At 40.2% G+C, this 25,357-nt stretch overlaps 1 protein-coding gene across 3 annotated transcripts in view; it reads right to left on the minus strand.

Moving 5' to 3' along the window:
* Positions 1–2,246: 2,246 nt before the first annotated feature.
* The window catches only part of PRKAG2 (protein kinase AMP-activated non-catalytic subunit gamma 2), a 288,987-nt gene continuing 265,876 nt past the window's right edge, over positions 2,247–25,357 (minus strand). For all 3 annotated transcript variants that reach the window (XM_060108919.1, XM_060108918.1, XM_060108916.1), the window contains 8 exons: positions 21,682–21,727; positions 19,825–19,879; positions 18,676–18,802; positions 15,869–16,034; positions 15,515–15,552; positions 10,694–10,840; positions 7,253–7,346; positions 2,247–3,348 (listed from right to left, as the gene is read on the minus strand). In XM_060108919.1, coding sequence (XP_059964902.1) covers positions 3,317–3,348; positions 7,253–7,346; positions 10,694–10,840; positions 15,515–15,552; positions 15,869–16,034; positions 18,676–18,802; positions 19,825–19,879; positions 21,682–21,727 — 705 coding nt within the window. In that variant the 3' untranslated portion in view covers positions 2,247–3,316. The remainder of the gene's footprint in view (positions 3,349–7,252; positions 7,347–10,693; positions 10,841–15,514; positions 15,553–15,868; positions 16,035–18,675; positions 18,803–19,824; positions 19,880–21,681; positions 21,728–25,357) is intronic.

Consider the following 25,357-nt stretch of genomic DNA (forward strand, 5'->3'; position numbering starts at 1 on the left):
CTGTTAACCCCAAACTCCTAACTTACCCCGCCCCCACTTTACCCTTTGTTAACCATAAGTTTGTTTTCTATGTGAATGTTTTGTAAATAAGTTCATTTGTATCACTTTTTTAGATTACACATATAAGTGATATATAATTTGTCTTTCTCTGACTTCAATTAGTATGATAATCTCTAGGTCCATCCATGTTCCTGCAAACGGCATTATTTCATTCTTATTGCTGAGTAATATTCCATTGTATATACGTACCACATCTTCTTTGTATATTCATTTGTTGATGGACACTTAGTTTGCTTCCATATCTTGGCTATTATAAATAGTGCTGCTATGAACATTGGAGTGCATGTATCTTTTTGGATTAGTTTTTGTCTTTTTGGATATATGACCAGGAGTGGGATTGCATGATTATATGGCAACCCTGTTTTTATTTAAGGACCCTCCATACTGTTTTCCATAGTGGCTGCACCAATTTACATTCCCACCAACAGTGTAGGAGGGTTCCCTTTTCTCCACACCCTCTCCAGCATTTATTATTTGTAGATTTTTTTTGACGATGGCCATTATGACTGGTGTGAGGTGATACCTCATTGTAGTTTTGATTTGCATTTCTCTTATCATTAGTGATGTTGAGCATCTTTTCATGCATCTGTTGGCCATCTGTATATCTTCTTTGGAGAAATGTCTATTTAGGTCTTCTGCCCATTTTTTGATTGGGTTGTTTTGCTATTGAGCTGTATGAGCTGTTTGTATATTTTGGAAATTAAGCTCTTGTTGATCACATAGTTTGTAAATATTTTCTCCCATTTCATAGGTTGTCTTTTCATTTTTGTTTATGGTTTCCTTTCCTGTGCAAAAGTTTGTAAGTTTAATTAGGTCCCATTTATTTTTGCTTTCATTTCTTTTGCCTTGGAAGACTGACCTAAGAAAACATTGGTACAATTAATGTCAGAGAATATTTTGCCTATGTTCTCTTCTAGGAATTTTATGGTGTCATGTCTTATATTTAAGTCTTTAAGCCATTTTTGAGGTTATTTTTGAGTGTGTGAGGGAGTGTTCTAACTTCATTGATTTACATGCAGCTGTCCAGCTTTCCCAACACCACTTGCTGAAGAGTCTGTCTTTTCTACGTTATGTATTCTTGCCTCCTTTGTTGAAGATTAATTGGCCGTAGGTGTGTGGGTTTAATTCTGGGCTCTCTATTCTGTTCCATTGATCCATATGTCTGTTTTTGTGCCAGTACGATGCTCTTTTGATTACTGTAGCTTTGTAGTATTGTCTGGAGTCTGGGAGGGTTATGCCTCCAGCTTTGTTCCTTTTCCTTAGTATTGCTTTGGCAATTCTGGGTCTTTTGTGGTTCCATATAAATTTTAGGATTATTCTAGTTCTATAAAACAATGTCATGGTAATTTGATAGAGATTGCACTAAATCTGTAGATTGCTTTGGGTAGTAAGGCCATTTTAATAATATTCTTCCAATCTAAGAGCATGGGATGTATTTCCATTTCTTTGAATAATCTTCAATTTCCTTTATCAGTGTTTTATAGTTCTCAGCATATGTCTTTCACCGCCTTGGTCAGGTTTATTCCTAGGTTATTTGTTTGTTTTTTTTTGGACAGAGTTTTAAAAGGGGTTTTTAAAAACTTTCTCTTTCTGATATTTCATTGTTCTCCAAGTATTACCATTAGTCTAAGTCACAACCACTACTATTTCTATGGGGAGAACATAGACAAAAATCTCCTTCTCTCATATTTGGCCTACTAGGAGATGAAAAAATTGACACCTAGCACAAGAAAATCTGCATGGCAATTTTTAATTAAATATGTTCTGTTTAATAATGGAGAAAGTTATGAATCAAATCATTAAGGTTTTTTTCTGTTGATGTAAAAAAGAATATGAGAATTCATGTTCTCCTTTATTTGGGGAGAAATATCTAAGTGGGAAACTGCATGTAGAATTTTAATTAATATGTGCTGACAGGGAGATCAGCTCAGTGCTTTGTGACCACCTAGAGGGGTGGGTTAGGGAGGGTGGGAGGGAGATGCAAGAGGGAGGAGAAATGAGGATATATGTATATGTATAGCTGATTCACTTTGTTATAAAGTAGAAACTAACACACCATTATAAAGCAATTATACTCCAATAAAGATGTTTAAAAAAGAAATGTGCTGAAATACAAAGTATTTTAAAGAACTTCTATAACAAGATGGCAGATAGTAAGATTTATTTTAATTTTTCAATCTGCAAAAAAACCCCCCAAAACAAAAAACCAAACTATACTCATATATATATATATATATACACACACACACACACACATATATATATAGTGTCAACATTTTCAGAGCACTTACATTAGGAAACATTGTGTTTCTCCTCAACCATATGACAATACTGTATATGCCACAGTAAAATTTACAAAACAATCGCATCAGCAATCACACAAACGTCATGATTTTCATGTCAAAACACAAGAAAAAATAGACATCTTCCCGGCACTTTGTTTGCAGCCCCACAGAGAGGTTCCCACAAATGCTGTTAGAAACTTCAGCTTTTAAAACCTAACAGTGGCTATTAGAGAAGTCATATCCTTTCCAGATCAAACTTAATGAGAATTTTGCCCTTTTAAAATAGCAACCAATGGTTTATTAATGGGTACGGTGAAGTTTACCCACCAAAAGATGTGTAAAAAATTGCATGAAAGTAAAAATAAATAAAGCTGTTGTAAATCAGCCTTGTTTACACTATAGTTCAGAACAGAACACTGACACATAAAACCATCATTAAAGTTTTATAAAGTAATTATTTATATTCAAATTACAGCTATTCAACAAATCTAATGAAAACTGATTTGGTAAAGGTTCAGACGTTCACACTCCAGCAGTGTCAGTTCACAAGGATGCGCTCCAGCTGCGATGGGCAGTAGTGATGACATATCGCTGTTCTGACATAAGGCACTAGATCTCAATATGCCACACACTCGCCTTATGTCATATTACCTGTTAGATACCAGTGAATTCTTTAAAATGAAAAATAATAGAAATTCAGGACACAGTGCACTTTAATGACATACAGCATTTGAAATCTTTCAGACAATGGCCTGAAAACAGTCTTTTAATGCAAGCTCACATCTTCAAACACAAAATCTTTCTTTTTTATGCTTAGTTTCAACATCACTGGAATAAACACCCATCACTAAACCCTGATACACATTCTCAGCCATTGGACTCTGTTCTATCGCGGTCAGTGTTCATGAGGCAAAGCGTGACCCAGCATCTTTGTTCAAGTTCTCCTGCAAGGGCTTCTCCACTCACGGTTGTCATTCGGTTTCTGTCTCCTTCTGCTTGGCACCTATCAGGAGATGCGGAACGAAAGTTTCAAAGCAATATAAAAATACGTTGCAGCTGTGCATGTCCTATATGAGCGCAGTGGTGGTTCTCTGCCTGGTGGCACCTACCCGCACCTGCAGAGCCTTAGGAGACGTGGGGAATGAGCAGGTGAGCGCCAGGCTCCCCACCCGCACCTACCATCACTGCAGCACGCTTTTAATCCATTTTGCATATCGTTAATTCTAGCACTCTTCTTTTTTTTTTTTTTTCCTTCTGGCCATGCCACGAGGCTTGAGGGATCTTAGTTCCCCGACCAGAGATTGAACTTGGGCCACGGCAGTGAAAGCGCGAAGTCCTAACCACTGGACCATCAGGGAATTCCCTGCATATCATAATTCTAAATATGCAAGGTTTAATTTGGGAAAGAAGAGGGTTCTGTTGCTAAAAGTTTTTAAAAGAAATACGTATTTAAGTTTTAGCGAAGGTGCAAAGTATTTCTGTTGTACATATAAAAATGTAAAAGCATTAAACATGCTTACAGTAACTGCACATAAAACCTACTCTCGGGCCTCCCTGGTGGCGCAAGTGGTTGAGAGTCCGCCTGCCGATGCAGGGGATACGGGTTCGTGCCCCGGTCTGGGAGGATCCCATATGCCGCGGAGCGGCTGGGCCCGTGAGCCATGGCCGCTGAGCCTGCGCGTCTGGAGCCTGCGCGTCCGGAGCCTGTGCTCCGCAACGGGGGAGGCCACAACAGTGAGAGGCCCGCATACCGCAAAAAAACAAAAACAAAAACAAACAAAACAAAACAAAACAAAAAACCTACTCTCACCTTGCCAGGATATTTTGAAATGGGTTGGGAGGGAGGAGCTGCCATTTTTTTCATTACAACAGAGTCTGTATTTTCTCATCAGACACTAGAAAACACTCGACTTTGAAAGAGATCAACACTCTATAAAAATAAGGGGCTAAAAAAATTGTAGCTACTGCCATCAGGCTGTTTACTCACTAGTTGCACATGTGGATACTTAGGTTTGTTTGGATAGTCTGAATTAAGTTGGACAATGAACTACTGCTAAAAACTTTTTAAAAAAGAGAAGATGTTATTATATCAAATCAGTATCCTTAATGGGGAATTGTGTCCATTATCTGGTGAAAAGAATAACCACTGGTACCTTTTATTCACATAATAGTGGATTCTTTCAAAAAGCATCTCTTACTGATTATTCCATAAACATCCAGTCAGCAGTGCTTGTCCGGGTATGGGGTCTGACGGTGCACAGCGTTCACGCACGGCTGTGGTTTCAATCACAGTATCTCTGGAGGGCCACTAGGCCTGTGTCAGGCTGCTCATCCTATAGCTGAAGGGAGGGATGGAGGCTGCACAGGTGAGCAGCGAGCTGGCCCACACTCACACAGCTCCAAGGGGACAGCGGGGTTGGGCTGCCCAGGCTGGACCTCTAGTCTGATGCTTACACCACACGGTCACCTGAGTATGCTAGCGTCTGATCTGATGGAGGCGCTCCCTCTCTTCCAAGACAGCACCGCTCCCGATGTTCACCGGTAATCCAGTTATTAGGAATACAGGGCATTTTCCTAAATGAACAGCGTTACACACACTGTACTACAAAGAATTCTAATTCGACTATCCCTGTCTTTACAATATTTATTTCTGTGGTAACATACATTGCAAATCCAGCTGTGGAACAGGTTTCCTCCTTGCATTTTCATTAATGCTGACTTGCATTAATAATTTAGAATTTTTGAAATACCAAATTTGGATGGAAGTTTAAACTCATCCAGACGAACGTTCTCATTCTTATGGTTTGTGACACCAAGGCATAGAGAGGATAAAGAATTGCTTACTCTGAATTGGTAATGCACAAAGAATCTTGGCCACGGGGACAGAAGCGAGTTGACATTTGGCCTGACTCAGCCCGGCAAGCTGTGTGCCTTGGCCCAGGGCCAGCCGACTAGAATAGGGGTGTCTTTTTCTGAAGGTGCCAGGTTACATGCCTGTGGGGATGAGCCTGCCTGGAGATGAGTCCTTTTCCTAACATGCACAGAGGAGCTGCACAGCTGACCCTTGAACAACACTGGGGCGCTACACACAACTTATCCTTTGTATCCATGATTCCCCTCCATATCCGCAGTTCGGTGTCTGGATTCAACCAACCATGAACTGTGTAGCACTGCAGTATCTACTATTGAAAAAAATTCACGTGTAAGTGGACCCATGTTGTTCAAGGGTCAACTGTATATAAATGGAATCACGCTCTCTGCATTGGTCCTGCTTCCTTGCTCTGTTTCGTCTGTGGGGTTCATCCACCGTCCGATACAGCTGTGTGTGTGCGCCGTCAACGCATTCCACTAATGAACATAATGCAGTCTGTCCGTTCTTCTGCTCAAAGATATTTGGGTTATTTCCAGTTTGAGGTTATTACAAGTAATGCTATGAACAGTCTCACATCTTTTAGTCCTTTTCTCATTTCATGACTACAGAGATTATCATGAGCCATAAAAAAAAAAATCCTGCCATTTTTGACAACGTGGATGGATCTTTCACTTATTTCTAAGTGAAATAAATCAAGACAGAGAAAGATAAATACCACATGGTTTCATTCATATGTGGAATCTAAAAAACCCAAGCCAAAACTGATGAACAAAGACAACAGAAGAACATGGAGAACACAGCAGTGGTTACCAGAAGGGAAGGGGGTGGGGGTGGGTGCAGTGGGTGAGAGGCTCAGCTGTATGGTGGTGGATGACAGCTGGACTTGGGGGGCCATCACTCTGCACACACGCTGAAATCGAACGCTGTACTAAAACTTATGTAATGTAATGATTAAGAAGAGGTTACTGTGAGTTTCAGGTTCTCACATATCTGAAATTTGAAAATGACTGCAGCAAGCCCTGTCTCTAGAGTTTCTGACTCAGCAGACATGGGCTGGGCCCCACCTGTGCGTTGCTAACAATGTCCAGGTGCTGCTGCTGCTGCTGCTCTACAGCCTGCTGGGAGTCACCGCCCCCTCAGAATCACACCCCTGCCGTTCTCACTTAATCAGTGCCATCTGTTTCTCTCTGGTGATGGGGATTCCTTTCGGGTGGGTATCTTCAGGCTATAGGCCAACTGTAAAAACTAGTCTTAGCCAGTTTGATTGATTTCTGAACTAAAGAAACATCAATACCCTAGTAACGGCACATTTTAATGTTTAACTTCTAAGAGTTCAAAGGGCACATGGTTTAGTCTCCTGTCTTGGCCTTGATCTGTGAGGCCTGAGGCTGGGTTGTCTGTACTTCCTGTGGGTGGGGAGGGGAAGTGGAGGGCTGGTGCTTTTAGGACCCCTTCAGCCATTAAACGATTGAACTGTGTGACACAGGAGAAACACCAAAGGGAGGCTTAGAGTTAATCTGGCAGAAAATGAGTTTAGTCACCAATGTTTGACAGTTAACATAATTTCCATACACTATTAATGGAAAAAAGTTTGCGTAGGTCAAACTTTTATATACTCACTACTAGTAAGCTTTTTTTTTTTTTTTGAAGGGTAGATGGTTTCAATACTTAGATCCCAAAGAATTTCCCTTCTGATTTCCAGTTAGTAGTCCTAAACATAAAGCAAAACTGAGGAGATCTTCACTTTTTAATGGGCAAGGTTATGACGATCATGGCAATGAATCCTCGATTACTTAAGCACTTCTGGGTGTCGACAGGATGCTCTTAAGTCAGAATACTTTCTATAAACTTTTCTCTCAAGTAGAATAGGAGAACTTCAAAACCACAAAGAAAATGAAAATGGTTTACAAAGTACTGCACAGAAAGGTGCGGCTGGCAGGTGGGCGAGGGAGGGCTTGCTGCCCCGCATCCCCGCCCCGGCCCCACCTCAGCTCCCTGTGCACTTACAGTAAAGGTCAGACACTGGCATTTATACCTGCAGGGGTGAGTATCAGGGCTTGCAGAATATCCGACAGGGAGATAATACCCACGATACTGTCTGTTTCGTTTACTACCACCAGCCGATGGACCTGCAAACAAGAGGAAAGGAGGCCACGTGTGAAAGTTGAAATAAGTAAAGGTTTAAAATGGACGTTAGAAAAAAAAGTCTTTCATGTGCTATACAATGAACAGATCCCACAAATGAGAGAAAGTAACAGTGCAAAGAGCCATGCAGTGGTCTTGGCTCTGTTAAAATGCAATGCTGATTTGCTTGACTACTTTTAAGAAAAATTAGCCAGATAAGTCCTGCTGAGTTTTCTATTTTCAAAATATTAATATATGAAAGATACAATTCAAAACATGAAGTATCACAGTAGCTGCTTCATGTGGCTCTAATCTCTTAGTTAAACGGTTTTTAAATTTTAAAAGTTGTATCTCGGTTTCTGTTAACTACCAGATAACTGTTTTTACCTGGGAGAGAAGTCCAAATAAGCAGTGAAACTAAATAAAAGGTCACTGCTCTTAGATTATATTTTCTCTTTTCTCTATGAAGTTCATATATTAAGAATAACAGAGGATGATCAACTATAATAAAGTGAAATAAATTACATTCACATCTTGTTTTCTACTTGAAAGTCTTTTATAAGTGAGTGGACAATGTTCTGAGGTATTAATTACTGTAACAAAGTGTCTTAAAACAGGAAAGGAGGCAGAGAGCATCACGCTTCTCTGATTTAAAAGCTTTAGAATTTAGGCTTGAGGCAACCACATGCCCGTCGGTTACCCTGGAGACCCTCTTCTCCACAATGAACAGTTAAAACCCGCTGGTACAGAATGGGTGGCACAGGAGGGAGATGGGAGGAGCGGGGAAATCACTTTTATAGTTTGTCTCTAATGATACTGTGCCGGTGATGCTTTTGACATCATAGCTTGCTTTTAGGTCAAAAGAGAAATCACTTTGTCATCTTTCTCATGCTAATCAACATAAATTTCTTTTAAAATCTTCTCTAGAAAAAGTTACGTTCTTCAATAACCCTGTGATATAACACAATTATCTATTAACTTTAATCGTAAGATGACTTACATCTAGGGCCAGAGAATGGTATATATTCTATACTAGACACATTTTGTTGTTCACATTTAATAATGATAAATAACTATCTTTTGAACTACTAAAGGTCAAGGGGAAACCATTTCACTTAGAATTAGTTCTGCCAGACAGAAATGACCACCAAAAATATTATCATCTGTTGCTGAGTCTAAACTTATGAATGTTTCTTTTCTAAGAGCTAGTGTGATATTTGTCATATAAATAAACCAAATCATCGCTGATACTGTATGCCCTGCTCCTAACAAAATATGTTGAAGCTGGGAATTCCCTGGCAGTCCAGTGGTTAGGATTCTGTGCTTTCACTGCTGAGGGCCTGGGTTCAGTCCCTGGTTGGGGAACTAAGATCCCACAAGCTGCTCAGTGCAGCCAAAAATATACTATATATATGAAATATGTGTGTATATATATGTATATGTATGTGTGTGTGTGTGTGTGTGTATATATATATATATATATATATATATATATATATATATATACACACACCCATATATATATATGTATGTTGAAGCTAAAAACTGGTCTTTGGGGCTTCCCTGGTGGCACAGTGGTTGAGAGTCCGCCTGCCAATGCAGGGGACACGGGTTCGTGCCCCGGTCCGGGAGGATCCCACATGCCGCGGAGCGGCTAGGCCTGTGAGCCATGGCTGCTGAGCCTGTGCATCCGAAGCCTGTGCTCCGCGACGGGAGAGGCCACAACAGTGAGAGGCCCACGTACCACAAAAAAAAAACAAACTGGTCTTTGTCCCCCCACCCCAACAAGGAGTCATATGGTGAAAAAAATTAATGACAAAAAAAGTCAAGGTGGGTAACTTGAGAAAACTTTAATTACACCTGTATTTCCCTCAATGACCTATTTTCACATTAAAGTTTGCGCTGCTCACCAGATGAACTTCCAGGACAAGCCAATCACTTTCTTCTCCTACCTGACAGTAGCACGTGCTCAAACAGGGGTCTTGGGAACACGAAGGCTGTTGGCGTTCTCCACAGAAACAGCCGTGTTAATACTGTGCTGCGAGTCTTTCTAGTCTCTTTTCTATGCACGTGCACATATCTTAACATGAAGCATCACATTATATATAGTAACTGGCCTTTCTCTTAGCAATATATTGTTTTTCCATATCAACAGTATTCTCCTTTAACATGATTTTTAATTGTTATAAAGGATTCCATCAGATGGATGTGGTCCATTGTCCTTAAAATTAGGGAGGAATGTCTTACCTATTTCTGCTTATGATCTTCAAAAGGCATATACAAAAGAACAATAAAAAGTTTAGATGTATTCCTAAGTCAATTAGAACCCTCTGGAAAACTAGTAATGGATGTTAAATTCAAGTAGAAAAAGACTTCGTGTTGAGACTAGTGAAACAGGGTAAAAGCCATGGCAACTGAAGCTTGGGGAGTCAGCTCTGCTGAGGACGGAGCAGGGTGGGATTCTCCAACACACGTGACAGGAGCAGGGCAGGTGGACTTGGGCAATGTTGGCTCCCGAAGACGGGCTCTGTGCTCTGATCTAACACACCACTTCACAGGTAACTTTCAGAAAGCAGGCTAAGGTCGCCTGCAATTAGCCTAAAAATAACCAGGTACTTTTCCTCAGGGACTGTATTCTTGCTTTTAAATAAAAATCAAAGCAGACTTATTATGAATTGATTTTGCCTAATTAGGGGTTAGAAGGAACACAGTTGCATCCTTCAGTCCTAAGGAGTGATGAAGAGGGTAACATTCCTACCCCTAACAAGAAAGGAAAGAAATTATTTTGGGAATGGGTATACTGAATTAGATACACTATAAAATGATCTTGCTTATCTTTTATTCAGAGTGTTATGCAAAGTATACTAAAAAATCTTATAGGCAGTAACATACAGGGGGACATAAGTGCTCACGGTCAGGAGATGAACAGACCATTTAACTTAAAAAAAAAATCAGAATACATTTTATTGACTTACTTGTTGTTAAAACCATATAATTATACATTTTTAGCTTTAAATTCATCAATGAATTTAATGAAACCTAATGAAACCTAAAGCTCTTGGGACTTCTGTTTTCTCAAGTATGTTTTAAAACCATGAAAGTATGTTTATTTGATTCAGCTATGATGTCAGGACTTATAAATTAAATTCAATTCAGTGAACATTCACAGATGACCTACTATATGCCAAGAAACGTGCTAGGTTCTGGAGCAGGGAGACTGTGTCACGGGACTGGACTGGAAGGCTGCCTCACGGGCTGGTCCTGTGACTCAGTATTCCTGGGGCACTGTTTCCTAGTTAGGTGCTCATGGCAGATGGGGAGGTGGGGAGGGACCCGGGTGCAGCCACTTCACCTCGGCTCTCACTATTCTGTCCACGATGGTCTCCAGTACTTCCAGCTTACTGCACTTCACTACGCCTTCGAAATACTGTGACCGGTGCTGCAGGGCCTGGGTCACTGTGATGTCTAGGTTGTTGTATGTTTTTTCAGCAGCAAGGTTCTATAATGAAGTAACAGTGAGTTATATCCTTCATTTCAATTCACATTAATGACCAAAGTTAGTTCAAAGCAGCCTGATCTTTAAAAACATTAATGTTTATCATAACTTAGTACCACTGTACCAGCTTATGACATGCCATCAGTACTGTTATTTCATCACCTTATCAATAATCATTTAAAGCTTATAAGGTGTACCTTTATTATGAAGCAACCGTTAAAACAGTTAAATTCTGACTGTATGTCCTACAGAAGATTCCCCTATTCTTACCCTATACGGTTCTTTTTTTTTTAAATTGAAGTATAGTTGATTTACAATGTAGTGTTAGTTGCTGGTGTACAGCAAAGTGACTTATATATATATATATATTTTTTTCATTATAGGTTATTATAAGATATTGAATATAGTTCCCTGTGCTATACAGTAGGGACTTGTTTATTTTATATACAGTAGTTTGTGTCTGTTAGTCCTAAACTCCTAATTTATCCCCCCACTCTTACCCTACATTCCCTGAATGAATAGTGTTTTGAGAGGTGGACTAACACCTGCAAAGGGTGATAAGTCCCCAGGGCTAGGGAACGAGGCTTTTGCTAGAAAGGCTTTTGCTAGAAAGGCTTTGCGGGGGTGATCTCGGAGGAAGCCCTGTAGATCTGAATGGCTTCTCAAGGTTCTGATTAACCTTACAGGGTCCCACCCAACGAAATTCCAATAAGCCTATTTTTTGGGTGTCTTTTAAGTTAAACAGAATCAGATGAAACAAAAGGGTCTGAGACAGCTACAAAAGAATACTTGATGCTGTGGTCAATATTAAGGCAAAAAAACGGTATGCAGGTTTGGGGCTATCAAAGTTTCAGTTCCCTTTCTTAGAAATAATGTAAAACTCTAAGGAAATGAATTTTAAATGAATGGGGGAAAACTATCGAGTGGAAGGATGTAGGACCAAAATCAATCTAGTAAATTTAAACCAGGGAATAAAAAACAGAACTTTACATAATGCTATTAAATACATTTGCTGTCCTCTTTAGAACAGTTGTTCCCAATTAGCAAGTAGTGGGATACGGATGACCAGGGATCCATGTGTGCACTAAGCACATGCCTGCTGGCAGAATGAATCAATGTCTCTGGTATAGAAACATGACTATTTAACATATACACATGCTGTAGTAACAGGTAAGTGACTCATGTACTGAAAACACAAAGAATTATAAAATGCTACTAATATGGAAAGGTACAGTCTCCCAGGACTAAACCAGGAAGAGTCAGAAAATATGAACGGACCAATCACAAGTACTGAAATTGAAACTGTAATTAAAAAACCACAAACAAAAGTCCAGGACCTGATGGCTTCACAGGTGAATTCTATCAAACATTTAGAAAACAGCTAACACCTATACTTCAGAAACTGTTCCAAAAAATTGCAGAGGAAGGAAAACTCCCAAACTCATTCTATGAGGCCACCATCACCCTAATACCAAAACCAGACAAAGATACCACTAAAAAAGAAAATTACCAGCCAATATCACTGATGAACATAGAAGCAAAAATCCTCAACAAAATACTAGCAATTTGAATCCAACAATACATTAAAAGAATCATACACCATGATGAAGGATTTCTCAGTATCCGCAAATCAGTCAGTGTGATACACCATATCAACAAATTGAAGAATAAAAACCTATGATCATCTCAATAGATGCAGAAAAAGCTTTTGACAAAATTTAACACCTATTTATGATAAAAACTCTCTAGAAAGTGGGCATAGAGGGAACCTACCTCAACATAGTAAAGGCCATATATGACAAACCTACAGCTAGCAGCATACTCAACAGTGAAAAGGTGAAAGCATTTCCTCTAAGATCAGGAACAAGACAAGGATGCCCACTCTCACCACTTTTATTCAACACAGTTTTGGAAGTCTTAGCTATGGCAGAGAAGAAGAAGAAATAAAAGGAATCCAAATTGGAAAAGAAACTGTCACTGTTTGCAGATGACATGATAGTATACACAGAAAATTCTAAAGATGCTACCAGAAAACTATAGAGCTCATCAATGAATTTGGTAAAGTTGCAGGCTACAAAATTAATACACAGACATCTGCTGCATTTCTATACACTAACAATGAAAGATGAGAAAGAGAAATTCAAGAAACAATCCCATTTACCACTGCATCAAAAAGAATAAAATACCTAGGAATAAACCTACCTAAGGAGACAAAAGACCTGTACTCCAAAAACTATAAGATGTTAATGAAAGAAACTGAAGAAGACACAAACAGATGGAAAGATATACCATGTTCTTGGAATGGAATAAATATTGTCAAAATGACTATACTACCCAAGGCAGTCTACAGATTCAGTACAATCCCTATCAAATTACCAATGGAATTTTTCACAGAACTGGAACAAAAAAACTTAAAATTTGTATGGAGACACAAAAGACCCCAAATAGCCAAAGCAATCTTGAGAAGGAAAAATGGAGCTGGAGAAATCAGGCCCCCTGACTTCAGACTATACTACAAAGCTGTAGTCATCAAAACAGTATGGCAGTGGCACAAAAACAGAACTGTAGATCAATGGAACAGGACAGAAAGCCCAGAAATGAACCCACGCACCTGTGGTTAATTAACCTATGACAAAGGAGGCAAGACTATACAGTGGTGGAAAGGCAGTCTCTTCAACAAATGGTACTGGGAAAACTGGACAGCTACATGTAAAAAAATGGAATTAGATCATTCTTTAACACCATACACAAAAACAAGCTCAAAATGGATTAAAAACCTAAATGTGAGACCAGACACTATAAAACTCTTAGAGGAAAACATAGGCAGAACACTTTCTGACATAAATTGCAGCAATATCTTTTCCCATCCGTCTCCCAGAATAATGGAAATAACAACAAAAATAAACAAATGGGACCTAATTAAACTCAAAAGCTTTTGCACAGCAAAGGAAACCATAAAACGAAAAGACAACCCACAGATTGGAAGAAAATATTTTCAAATGATGGGACCGACAAGGGATTAGTCTCCAAAATTTCCAAACAGCTCATGTGGCTTAATATCCAAACAAACAACCCAATCAAAAAATGGGCATAAGGGGCTTCCCTGGTGACACAGTGGTTGAGAGTTCACCTGCCGATGCAGGGGACACGGGTTCATGCCCCGGTCCGGGAAGATCCCACATGCCACGGAGCGGCTGGGCCCGTGAGCCATGGCTGCTGAGCCTGCGCGTCCAGAGCCTGTGCTCCGCAACGGGAGAGGCCACAACAGTGAGAGGCCCACGTACCGCAAAAAAAAAAAAAGGCATAAGACCCAAATAGACATATTTCCAAGGAAGACATACAGATGGCAAAGAGGCACATGAAAAGATGGTCAACACCGCTAATGATTAGAGAAATGCAAATCAAAACTACAATGAGGTATCATCTCACACCAGTCAGAATGGCCATCATCAAAAAATCCACAAACGGGCTTCCCTGGTGGCGCTAGTGGTTGAGAGTCCGCCTGCCGATGCAGGGGACACGGGTTTGAGCCCTGGTCTGGGAAGATCCCACATACCGCGGAGCGGTTAGGCCCGTGATCCATGGCCGCTGAGTCTGCGCATCCGGAGCCTGTGCTCCGCAACGGGAGAGGCCACAACAGTGAGAGGCCCACGTACCGCCAAAAAAAAAAAAAAAAAAAAAAAAAAAATCCACAAACAGTAAATGCTGGAGAGGGTGTGGAGAGAAGGGAATCCTCCTACACTGTTGGTGGGAATGTAAATTGGTGCAGCCACTATGGAGAACAGTACGGAGGGTCCTTAAAAAACTAAAAATAGAGCTACCATACAACCCTGCAATCCCACTCCTGGGCATATATCCGGAGAAAAACATGGTCCAAAAGGATACATGCACCCCAATGTTCATTGCAGCACTGTTTACAATAGCCAAGACATGGAAGCAACCTAAATGTCCATCGACAGAGGAATGGATAAAGAAGATGTGGTACGTATGTACAATGGAATATTTCTCAGCCATAAAAAAGAATGAAATAATGCCATTGGATGGACCTAGAGATTGTCATGCTGAGTGAAGTAAGTCAGAGAAAGAGAAATATCGAATGATATCGCTTATATGGGGAATCTATAAAGAAATGATACAAATGAATGTATTTTCAAAACAGAAACGGACTCACAGACTTAGAGAATGAACTTATGGTTACGGGGTGGGGGGGAAGGTGGAGGGAAGGGATAGTTAAGGATTTTGGGATTGACATGTACACACTGTTATATTTGAAAAGGATAACCAACAAGGACCTACTGTATAGCAGAGGGAACTCTGCTCAATGTTATGTGGCAGCCTGGACGGGAGGGGAGTCTGGGGGAGAATGGATACATGTATATGTATAGCCGAGTCACTTTGCTGTGCATCTGAAGCTGTCACAACATTGTTAATCGGCTATATTCCAATATAAAATAAAAAGTTAAAAAAAATAAAATGCTACTAATATGTTATTCACTGCTAAACCAATGAATATTAAAAGTACAGTTACTGTTGGGGAGTCTATGGAATTCTCTGATAAGGTCCTCATCCTCAAAGAAGCTAGGAATTATTAAAATAGGAAAAGTCACAAAAAACAGACTAATGAATATGCTTTAATGCATTCTAGATGACAGGTTTAACAAAATTAAAAATACTTACAATTACATCAAATTTGGAATAAATATCTACAACTTTTCCTAAAAATAAAAATGTATGTTAGAATAATGTCTTAGAAACAAAAAACAGCATTTAATATCAATCTTAACTAGGTATTTACTAAGAATTAAATATTACTAAACAAAATAAACTTGACTATTTTAAAAGGGACATGAAATCATATCTTAATGGAAAATGTGAAAATAAGCCAGTATAAAATTCTTATTCTCTTGAGTACTCCTTGGTCTAAGTTTTCATTTCCCCACTTATCTGATACGCCAGGTCATTTAACAATAGTTTTACCCTAAGGAGATAAACAGTTGTTTCTGTTCAACTGGTATGGCCCAGCACACAGACCTGACTCGTCCACAACAGGCAAGGCTGACACTCGTCTTTCCACGAAGACGTTCAAGGCTTTAATGATGGGAGTGTCTGGGTGTATGAAGGCGATGTTGTGGTAGGTCCCGATTCCGAGTGCACCCAGGTTCTGCTTCATGAAAGCAGGCTTTGGCATATCAGACATCTAGACAGGAAGACGGGCACAGATGCTCTAGAGCCAGAGCAGACCTTTTCAGTGTTCACATGTCCACATTCGATGAAAAACTATGTGCAACAAATTAGTCTTTTCTAACAATCCACCCGGATATCTGAATTAACATGAAAATGTTACATACAAGAACTGTGTCTTTTGTTCAAACCAGCTTATATGTTTATGCTTATATTTAGCTACTTAGTAAAAATACTGCAAAGCACTAACACTATAACATTTTCTCCTTCTCTTCACCCACTGGAAAACCGGACAGAAGGGAACAACGGGTCTATTTGGAAATTAAGACCCATCAGCCACCAAGAATCTTCTTAAATTATTCATGTTAAATTAATTGTCCTGCTGTCATCATTAAGTAATGTTTATTAAGAACCCACACATTTCCAAACCCAAAGCGTTTGATGGTGGCTGTCTGAGCTGCTAAGCTAGTTCCCACACCATCCCACCTCTACATCCTGAATTCTCCATTGGAGGACTCCAATTTTTGTCTACTAGGAACCAAGAACAAGCCAACTGAACAGAATTAGAAGAATATTTAAAAGTTAACTTTTCTTTTCACGGGCTGTTTTAAAGGAGGAGGGAGAAGTCAGAAGAGAGAAGTCTAGGATCATGTTTGACTAAAACAAAATAAGGTCTATGGTTTCAAAAATCCACCTTTTATAAAGGGTACAGTTGATTCCATCCTCCTGGTGTACCTTATAATTATCAGGAAAAGATGAACAATTAGAAGAAACAAAATGTTCAAGTCAAAGAGTTCATCAATATTCAAATCATGAGAATCCTAGAAATTTAGAGAGAAAAAAAGAAAGACCTATTAGGTCATCTAGCCCATCTCGATGCAGGATAAACCCCTGTTCCATCTGCACACTTAGGCTGACTGTCAGATGTCTCTAAGGGCAACGCTACTTTTTCTCGGAACATGATCTCAAGGCAGTAAAAATCAGGTTCTGGAGTTTATTTAAAATTCTTCATTTTTATCTGAAAATCCCTAGCTGAATATTCTAACAGCATGATTCTAATTACCATATTGGCCCAAATATAAGGCAGTACTGGCAGAGGCCACCTCCTCTACTTGTTGTAGAGGAGAAGATGCCAAAGGCCTGTCTCGGGCTGTGCCTCCTCGTCGGCAGCGCGGCCACGGAAATGCGCTGGGCCTCTGGGCGCCGTCGGCCCTGTGAGCCAGGTGCCCTGAGCCCGAGGATCCCAGCCGCCTCTGGACACGGACGGACGGAGCTGTTGGAGGGAGGGTTGCTCCACCACCACCACTGCAACCGTGACAAAGCTACGCAACCTTGCTGAATGATATCGCTTCCAAATCAGATGAATAAAAATACCTACCTGAGGGTGGTGGCTAGGACTAGATTTATCATGTGAAGTGCCTGACACAGCGTAATGCTTAACAGTGTTTAGCTCCTCTCATGATTAGTACTGTCTTAAAATGGCGACTCTAAGGGGTACATGGGCTAAGAGCCTGGTACAGCCCCGCCCTGGGTCCTGTTAAAGCTCAGTGCCAAGGCAACTGCATGCGTTCAGCCCACGGCAGACAGGAAGTCTGACCAACAATGTCCCCGCCTCCTTAATTCTTCTTCCCTAGACTGCCTCTTTACCAAACTTCATGCTTTTTTGTAAATCACTCTTCTCCTTCCTACATTTTTTCTTAGTGTTTATTTGAACATGATGAGTGTTACACTTACACAGACTATTAAAATATAGGGCTGGTTTGATGGACAAGGCATTTCTCCCAATCACTTAAACCCTCTGCGCTGCTGTCGGAGCAGCCTGGGCTCCTTCACGCCACACTAGAATACTGCTTTATTTCCTTATTTGAAGCTGTGGAGAAGACAGGAAAGCCAACTTGATGTAGATTTTTAATGTCTACTAAATTCTTTTAAAAAATGATTCTTAATATGATCTCTTCTGAACCATGAATGAGGCCTCTTACTGGTCCTAGTGGACCAATTACTTATAACCTCAACTTCAGTGCATGTGATTAAAAGGAAAAAATTGAAGCCCTCCTGTGAACACTCTGGCCCTTCTGAGCCTCTTTTTAATACTGCCGACCAAAGAGGTTCTGAGTTTTGGATGATTATGAAGTCATCTCATTTCCGATGCAGTTGAGAAAACCTACAGACAATATAGCCCTAATTTGGACCAACATGGTATTCTGTTGTCAAAATTTTATTTGCTTTGGGCTTTTCTATCACTGCTGCAGTAAATAATAAGACCATCCTGGGGCCAGGACTTCTGAGCATGTCCTCAACCATGACACCAGTAAAGCATCACATAAGGCAGTCTGGCTCAAGCTATCTTGGGTAAGCAGTTCCTTAATCAGACTGACTCGTGAACTGCTTTGCTTCTCCTCATTTTAGGTGATAAAATATTCTCACTTAAATAGAGAATTCCAAGTGTTTTTACTTGCACTGAAAGGTGATTACTTTTTAACTGGAATCAACTTTGAGAATGTACAATTCAAATAGTAGTGAGTTGAGAAACTGAAGTTTAGAAATGGAGACCTCAAAACTAATGATTTCTTCTATGAGGGTAACAGGAGCCAATTTACTTGAAGTAAATTAAAGTAGATGCAGCTATGTCTTTAGAAACACTAAAAACTACTTACAAAAAGCTGGAGGAACTTGAGGATTCTTTTGTGGGTAAGTATATAAAGTGCATTCCCACTGATAGGGTCAATAACTGGCAATCTGTGGATTTTATTTTTGATCAACGAGTGTACAGCATCGAAGAGGCTGCGGGAAAAGCCATTACAGTTGTTAGGAGGCTTTAAAGAAGAATTAGAAAACTTTGGAATATCCCTGCTTTAAACGTACTTTGTGTCTTTAAATTACAATATTAAAGGGTTGACTGACCTAAAACAGCGTTCTAGAAAAGTTTTAAACTGGAGATCTCAGCAAAATTTTCGATTTTCCATAATCTGTTAATAAGCCTCAAATCCAAGTGTGAACTACAAAAATCTCTAGGAGAGCAGTTTTTTAATAGCAGGTTTGATGCTTTTATTTGAGAAATGACAGAAGCTAACCCCTCGGGAAGCTAATGGACGACCCTGGCAACAGAGGGCGCTGTGGCCGGGGCCCCCTGCACTGGCCGCTCTGACTTCACACAGCCCACTGGCCACTTCCGTGCTCAGCCAGCCCACTGGTGGCTGCTCCAGCCTCTCCTGTGACTGCCGACAAGGAGGTGTGCTGGGTGTAGCTGTTTTTTAGGACTTGGAAATAAAATAATAAAAATCAATATTCCACTTTTTCTCACTAGTGCACTAGTTTTAAGAATGCTTTTATTTCTGAAAATGTATCCGAGCCATCCCAGAAGGCTTGGGTCAACACTTGTGGGCAGCTCTATGCTCTGACCACCTCTGGACCAGCGCCTAAGGAGACTGATTTTTCAACTTCAGTGCATGTTGGGACCCCTGGGGGAGTTGTTTTAATGCACATTCCGGGGCACGAAAACCCTCCAAAGACTGACTGGGAGAAGAGCCTAGAAATCTGCAGCTTTAATGAGCTCCCTAGTGGGTTTCTGCTGCAGGTGATCTGGATTTTCAAACTGCTCAGTATGACCATCTTCCTAGTTCATTATCAGTCCTTTGGACCAACAATGGCTGTGATTTCTATGGTCTCTAAGTTTACTGAATTTAATATTAAGGAGGCTGGCCCCTATCTAGATTAAAAAAAAAAAATCTATCACCCATGGTAACAAAACAGATGAATCTGAATGAATGGAATGTTTTCAAAGGAGAAAAACTTTACAAGTTTACCTTGCATCTGGAGATATATTCACTAAAGGCTTAAATGTTTCTTGTAAATAAAGCTCTGTATTTATAGAAAGAAAATATGTAATTAGTAACATATTTACTGTTTGTAATTATTACATAAGTTAAAATACCCTTCAATTTACAGGTAATAATTAGAAGGATTAAAAACCCAAATCGAATTAATTTACTGAAAACTATTGTGTTACTTATAGTTATGGCTATTATTAAACAACTTCCAAACTGTTTCAGGATGTTGCCTTTGTGGAAAAGTTAAGTATTTAAAAACAGTATTACAATAGATGTTGTAAAAATCAGAAGAAAAGTCAAGAAATCTGATAAAAGAGCAATACCAGCAGAGGTCACTAGAATGTTACCAAGTCACTATCACCCTCAACAAATGAAGACTTTTTGAAATCCTTTAAAATTAATTTTCACAAGTTAAAAGATAAAAGTTATAACAAACTTTGTTCTTTAAATATTAAGTTTTATTTTCCACACCAAAGCTTGATCTACTGTATCTGGGGATCTTTCTAGCAGGTAGACATTATCTTTGTAAAGATAAACTGTCCACACCAAAGCTTGATCTACTGTATCTGGGGATCTTTCTAGTAGGTAGACATTATCTTTGTAAAGATAAACTGTAATTTGCTTTACTGAGGTTTCTGCACAGAAGGCATTCAAGAAAATCTCGACATTATTATTATTATTATTATTATTATTACCACCAAATACCATGTAACATCAAAACGTAAATATACTTAAACCTTGGTCTAACATTATACAATGGAATTTATTAAAAAGTATCTGTCTTGGTGTTAAAATATATATATTCACTGCATAATAGGCAGTGCTAAAATGTGGATCCCATGTTGACTTACTTTGTTTGGTTTGACTTGATAAAGCTATCATAAATCAAATATATCGTTCAATGAAACTTCTAAATCATATAGGATTAAAAGAGGCCCAGCTCTCTTTAGAGCATTCTAACGGATGTTCAGATCTCGCAGCCAGTCACAAGGGGTGCTTATCATACTAAGCAGATAACGGAAGTACAAAGCTAAATCTCAGTTTTAAATTTAAAAAATTCCTTGAGTTGGCCCCTCAATTTCTAATGTAGGCTTCTCCCTGAACACCCTACAAAGGCTTCTTCCTCAAGGATCCCCATCACAGGCTCCTAGATAGGAGATTCTTACTGATTGGTCCTTTGCCCCCTCTGTAAAAACCCAGCAGGACGGGTCTCATTAAGACAGAACAATTTCACAATCATGAAATTACAATTTAAAAAATGGCTCCATTTCAGAAAAGGGTATTGTGATTATAAAGGGTGAATTTCAATACTGCAAACAAAAGAAAGCAATCTTGAAGTTATTTTCATGTGATTTTATCCAAATCATCTAGTTTTAGTTTCACTTGTTCTACTTGTCTCCATAATTTGTAAAGAAATAATAATAATGTAAAGAAATGATTGAATTTAAATAGGAACAGATCCTTGCTTTTGTTAATTTCAGGCATTCCTTTGGTGCATTTTCTATACAAAGGCAAAGATTTGGAAGGTAATACTTAGTGGTGAATGGTGGCTCCACTGGGGGCCAGAGACTCGGGCACTAGTTACTATATCCCATCTATATCCCAGCCTTAATCTAAAGACTTGTTATAGGTTCTCTATACATGTGTACTAAACAGAATGGGTAATATTTATAGTAGTATGGCATACTATCAAAATTAATATAGAAATAAATGTCTTAATGTAGTCAATTATTAAGCAGAGAGAAGAGGACCTGTGAAATTAAAACATTTTATACATATGCAGAACATTTTTTTCCTCATATTAAAAGGTTTTTAACACTCAACAGTGCTTACCCCTCCATGTTTCAATCTTATGTTCCTCTAATTCATAAATCTGTACCTAGAAATAAGAAAAACTTATTTACAAATCTTAACACACACAACATAAGGGGAAAAAAAGAAATTACTATTTCATAACTACTGCTGAGTCCCATAATTCAGCAATATTAGAAATATGAGACAAAAAGTGCTCCACCTTTCTTTGAAGATAAGTGTTTTATAAATTTAAAACATAAACCAACACAATATTTTCATTAATTTAATTTGAAAATTTCTGACACTTAAATTTTAAAACATACACCAACACACACACACACACACACACACACACACACACATACACACATTCCTTCTTTCTGAGGATACATAAGATTTTTAGCATCTCTGATTTTAAAAGGGCAGTTGGTTAAATCATTTGCTAATTAAGTTGCTGGATCAGGTTATGCCTGGACCACATGGGCGTCTTCACAAAGGTAGAGAGGGCGTTGAGTCTGGAGAGCCTGGAGGCTGGGCAGGGGGTACGGCATGGGGTACAGCACTTAGTCACCTGGAGTCGTCAGCACTCACATCACTGCATCTTGGCTGCTGCTTTTGGTCAAAGTACTTAAGGTCTCTGAATCTGTTTCCCTTCCTAAACAGCTGGAGAGAAGGCCCTCCACATTCAGCTTCTGTGAGGACCACGTGCTCTGTGAGCCTGAGGCGGAGGGCCTCCCCACCTGCTGCAGCCTCCACTGTGGCTCAACTTAAGAAAGTCACTCTGCCTCCTGCAGTGTTGCACTGGGACTCCTGGGGGCCCTGCAGTAGGAAAACCTGGCCTCTTCCTGAAGCTTCTTGAAGCTTAAAATCCACCTGGCAACATTAAGACAGTCCTATACTGAAATGCCACCAACAACTGGCAAAAAGAAACCACCAACAAGAAGGCGTACATATCAGAGCATACTCTAAAAGGCTTATTTTTTTGTTTGTTTGTTTGTTTTTGCGGTACGCGGGCCTCTCACTGCTGTGGCCTCTCCCGTTGCGGAGCACAGGCTCCGGACGCGCAGGCTCAGCGGCCATGGCTCACGGGCCCAGCCGCTCCGCGGCATGTGGGATCCTCCCGGACCGGGGCGCGAACCCGTGTCCCCTGCATCGGCAGGCGGACTCTCAACCACTGCGCCACCAGGGAAGCCCTAAAAGGCTTATTTAGTGCAGGGATGCAGGGAGAGTAGGGATGAGCAGAGGTCAGAGGTCAGGCAAGGAAAACTTGAGGAGGTAGATTTCAGCCAGGCTCTGCATGATGAATGGACTTTACATAAAAGAAGATAAACTCGTAAGGGCCTGGAGAGGAAAAGGACTTCCTCACGTTCCCAAAACACAGAAAGGAGACGGTGCTGGGGGACAGGAGCGAGGAGTCTGGGGACTAATGACCCGAGGCGGGCTCTGTGTCTGGGAGAGAAAGCCAGGCCAGCACTGATGGGTTTAAGCAGTGGGACGACGTGATAGCACCAGAGCCAGATGCAAAACCGAGTGTCAGGTCAGTGAGGTCTCAAATGGTGACTGAGAATGTAGGGGCAACTGAAAGGAAGAACCAAAAGGTTTAGAGAATAATAAAATAGGGGAAATAGAGATGAATGACTAAGTAAGAACCCCCCCGCCATTTTGATGCCAGGTGACTGAACAACATCCACGAAAGAGAAAAAGCCTCATTGAGGAAGATGAGGTTCTGGTTTTCACACAGTTGAAAGTAGAACAATCCTGGTCTACGTCTCACTTAGGCGGTTGTGAGGTGATGCCCGTGCTCTGCTTGCACCCCCCCCTCGGAGCTTTAGTTACGGTCACCAGCATGGCCATGACTCAGCTAACATGGGGGTCTCTTAAGCTGGCGAGATGGGAAGTGTGTGTGTGTGTGTGTGTGTGTGTTACAAACATGAGTAAGACACAGTGTCCACCTCAAAGAACTACCTAACAAGAAGGAACCTCAGATACCCCTATGACAGCCTTTCTCGACCTAGGCACTACTGACATTTTAGGCTGGATGCTTCTGTTGTAGGGCCATCCTGTGCACTGTAGGACATTTAGCAGCATCCCTGGCCTCTGCCCACTAGACACCAGTAGAACTGCCCCACCCTTCCCCCAGCTATGATAAAAAATGTCTCTAGATATTGTCAAATGTCCCCTGGGAGGCAAAATCACTCCCAGCTGAGAAACACTGCCCTACAACTAATCAGAATACAGTATGAAAAGTGCTGTGTGGGTAGTGACTAATAGTGACTAGTTCTGCTCCAAGGAGATGGCACAGGGCTCTCCATCACTGAGGCGGTTCTCCAGGAGGATTCTGTGAAAGACCTGAATTTCAACGGCAAGGACCAAGGACCTGAAGGAGAATGTGCACATGGAGGAAGTGGACTCAGATTTCCAAAGAAGAGAAGCCGCAGGGAGACGAGCAGAGGGGTCAGGAGGAAGGAAAGAGAGAACTGAGTGGGAAGGGCAGGAGAGGAGAAACAAGAAGTGCCACCACGGCAGGCTCTGTAGGTGGCAGGGAAGAAGCAACCACCGCTCAAGCACAGACTTTAATAATTAAAAAAAAAAGAGGTATACAGTATCTACATCTATGTAACTACAGTGGCTGATAGGAAAGGCAGCAGCCTTGGGTCCCGTCATAAGGAGTTCTTTCCATAATATACATAAAATTATAATTTAAAAGCTCCATTTCCATTTTGTGGAAAATCAGCCTAGAAATTTTTACAAATTAGCTACAAAATCTTTCATGTTTAAGCTCACCATCTCACTGAAAATAAGTATTCAGTAGAAATAAGGTTTGAAAATAAAATTGGAGATCACCCAAGGAAGAATTAGTGAGTTTAAGACAGAGCAACAGAAATTATCCAATCTTAAGATCAATGACACTAAAGACTTGAGACTATGGGATAGTATCAAGGGGTCTAATATACAAGGAATCGAAGTCCCAGGAGAGGAGAGAAAGGTTGATATAAAAAAAACAAAATGAAGAAACAGCAGCCCAAAACTTCCCAAATTAGGTAGAAAAGCAACTTAGAAGATCAAGGAAACTCAACATACCCAGAACAGGATAAATACAAAGACATATCACAGTTAACAGCTGAAGTCCAAGGTTAAAGAGAAAGCCCTGAGCCAGAAAGAAATGGTGCCTCACATAGAGGAGACGAGGACAGGGATCTCTACCGACTTCTTAACAGAAGCTCTGGGAGGCCAGAAGACAGTGAAATTACATCCTTAAAGTGTTAAAGAAAAAAACCCCCAAAACCAAAAAACAGTTAACTCCATCTCTATAAAACAGCAGAACTGTCCTTCAAAAATCAAGATAAAAAAAGCCTAATTTTTTCCCTTTTACCCTTCATTTTGTTTAAAACAAAAACGATAGGGGTAGATTAAATGGAACTATATTTTCCATATAATTCTGATACTAACTCTCAATAGACTGTGGAAAGTTAAAAATGATACTGAAACCCATTCGGCAACCATACAACAACAACAACAACAAAACAGTGAAAAAGGTGTGGTTAAAATATCAACAGAGCTATCAGCCATGATGGAGCAGATGGGACCACACTGAGTCTCCTGCTAAAAACAACTAGAAAACGGGAGAAAATACGTGGAACTGTTTTCAGACACTAGACAACACACGAGGCAGGGCCGTCATCCCCGAGAGAAGGGAAGCAAGCTGAGCCCCGTG

Source organism: Mesoplodon densirostris, chromosome 9, assembly GCF_025265405.1.
Source record: "Mesoplodon densirostris isolate mMesDen1 chromosome 9, mMesDen1 primary haplotype, whole genome shotgun sequence".
Lineage (NCBI taxonomy): Eukaryota > Metazoa > Chordata > Mammalia > Artiodactyla > Ziphiidae > Mesoplodon > Mesoplodon densirostris.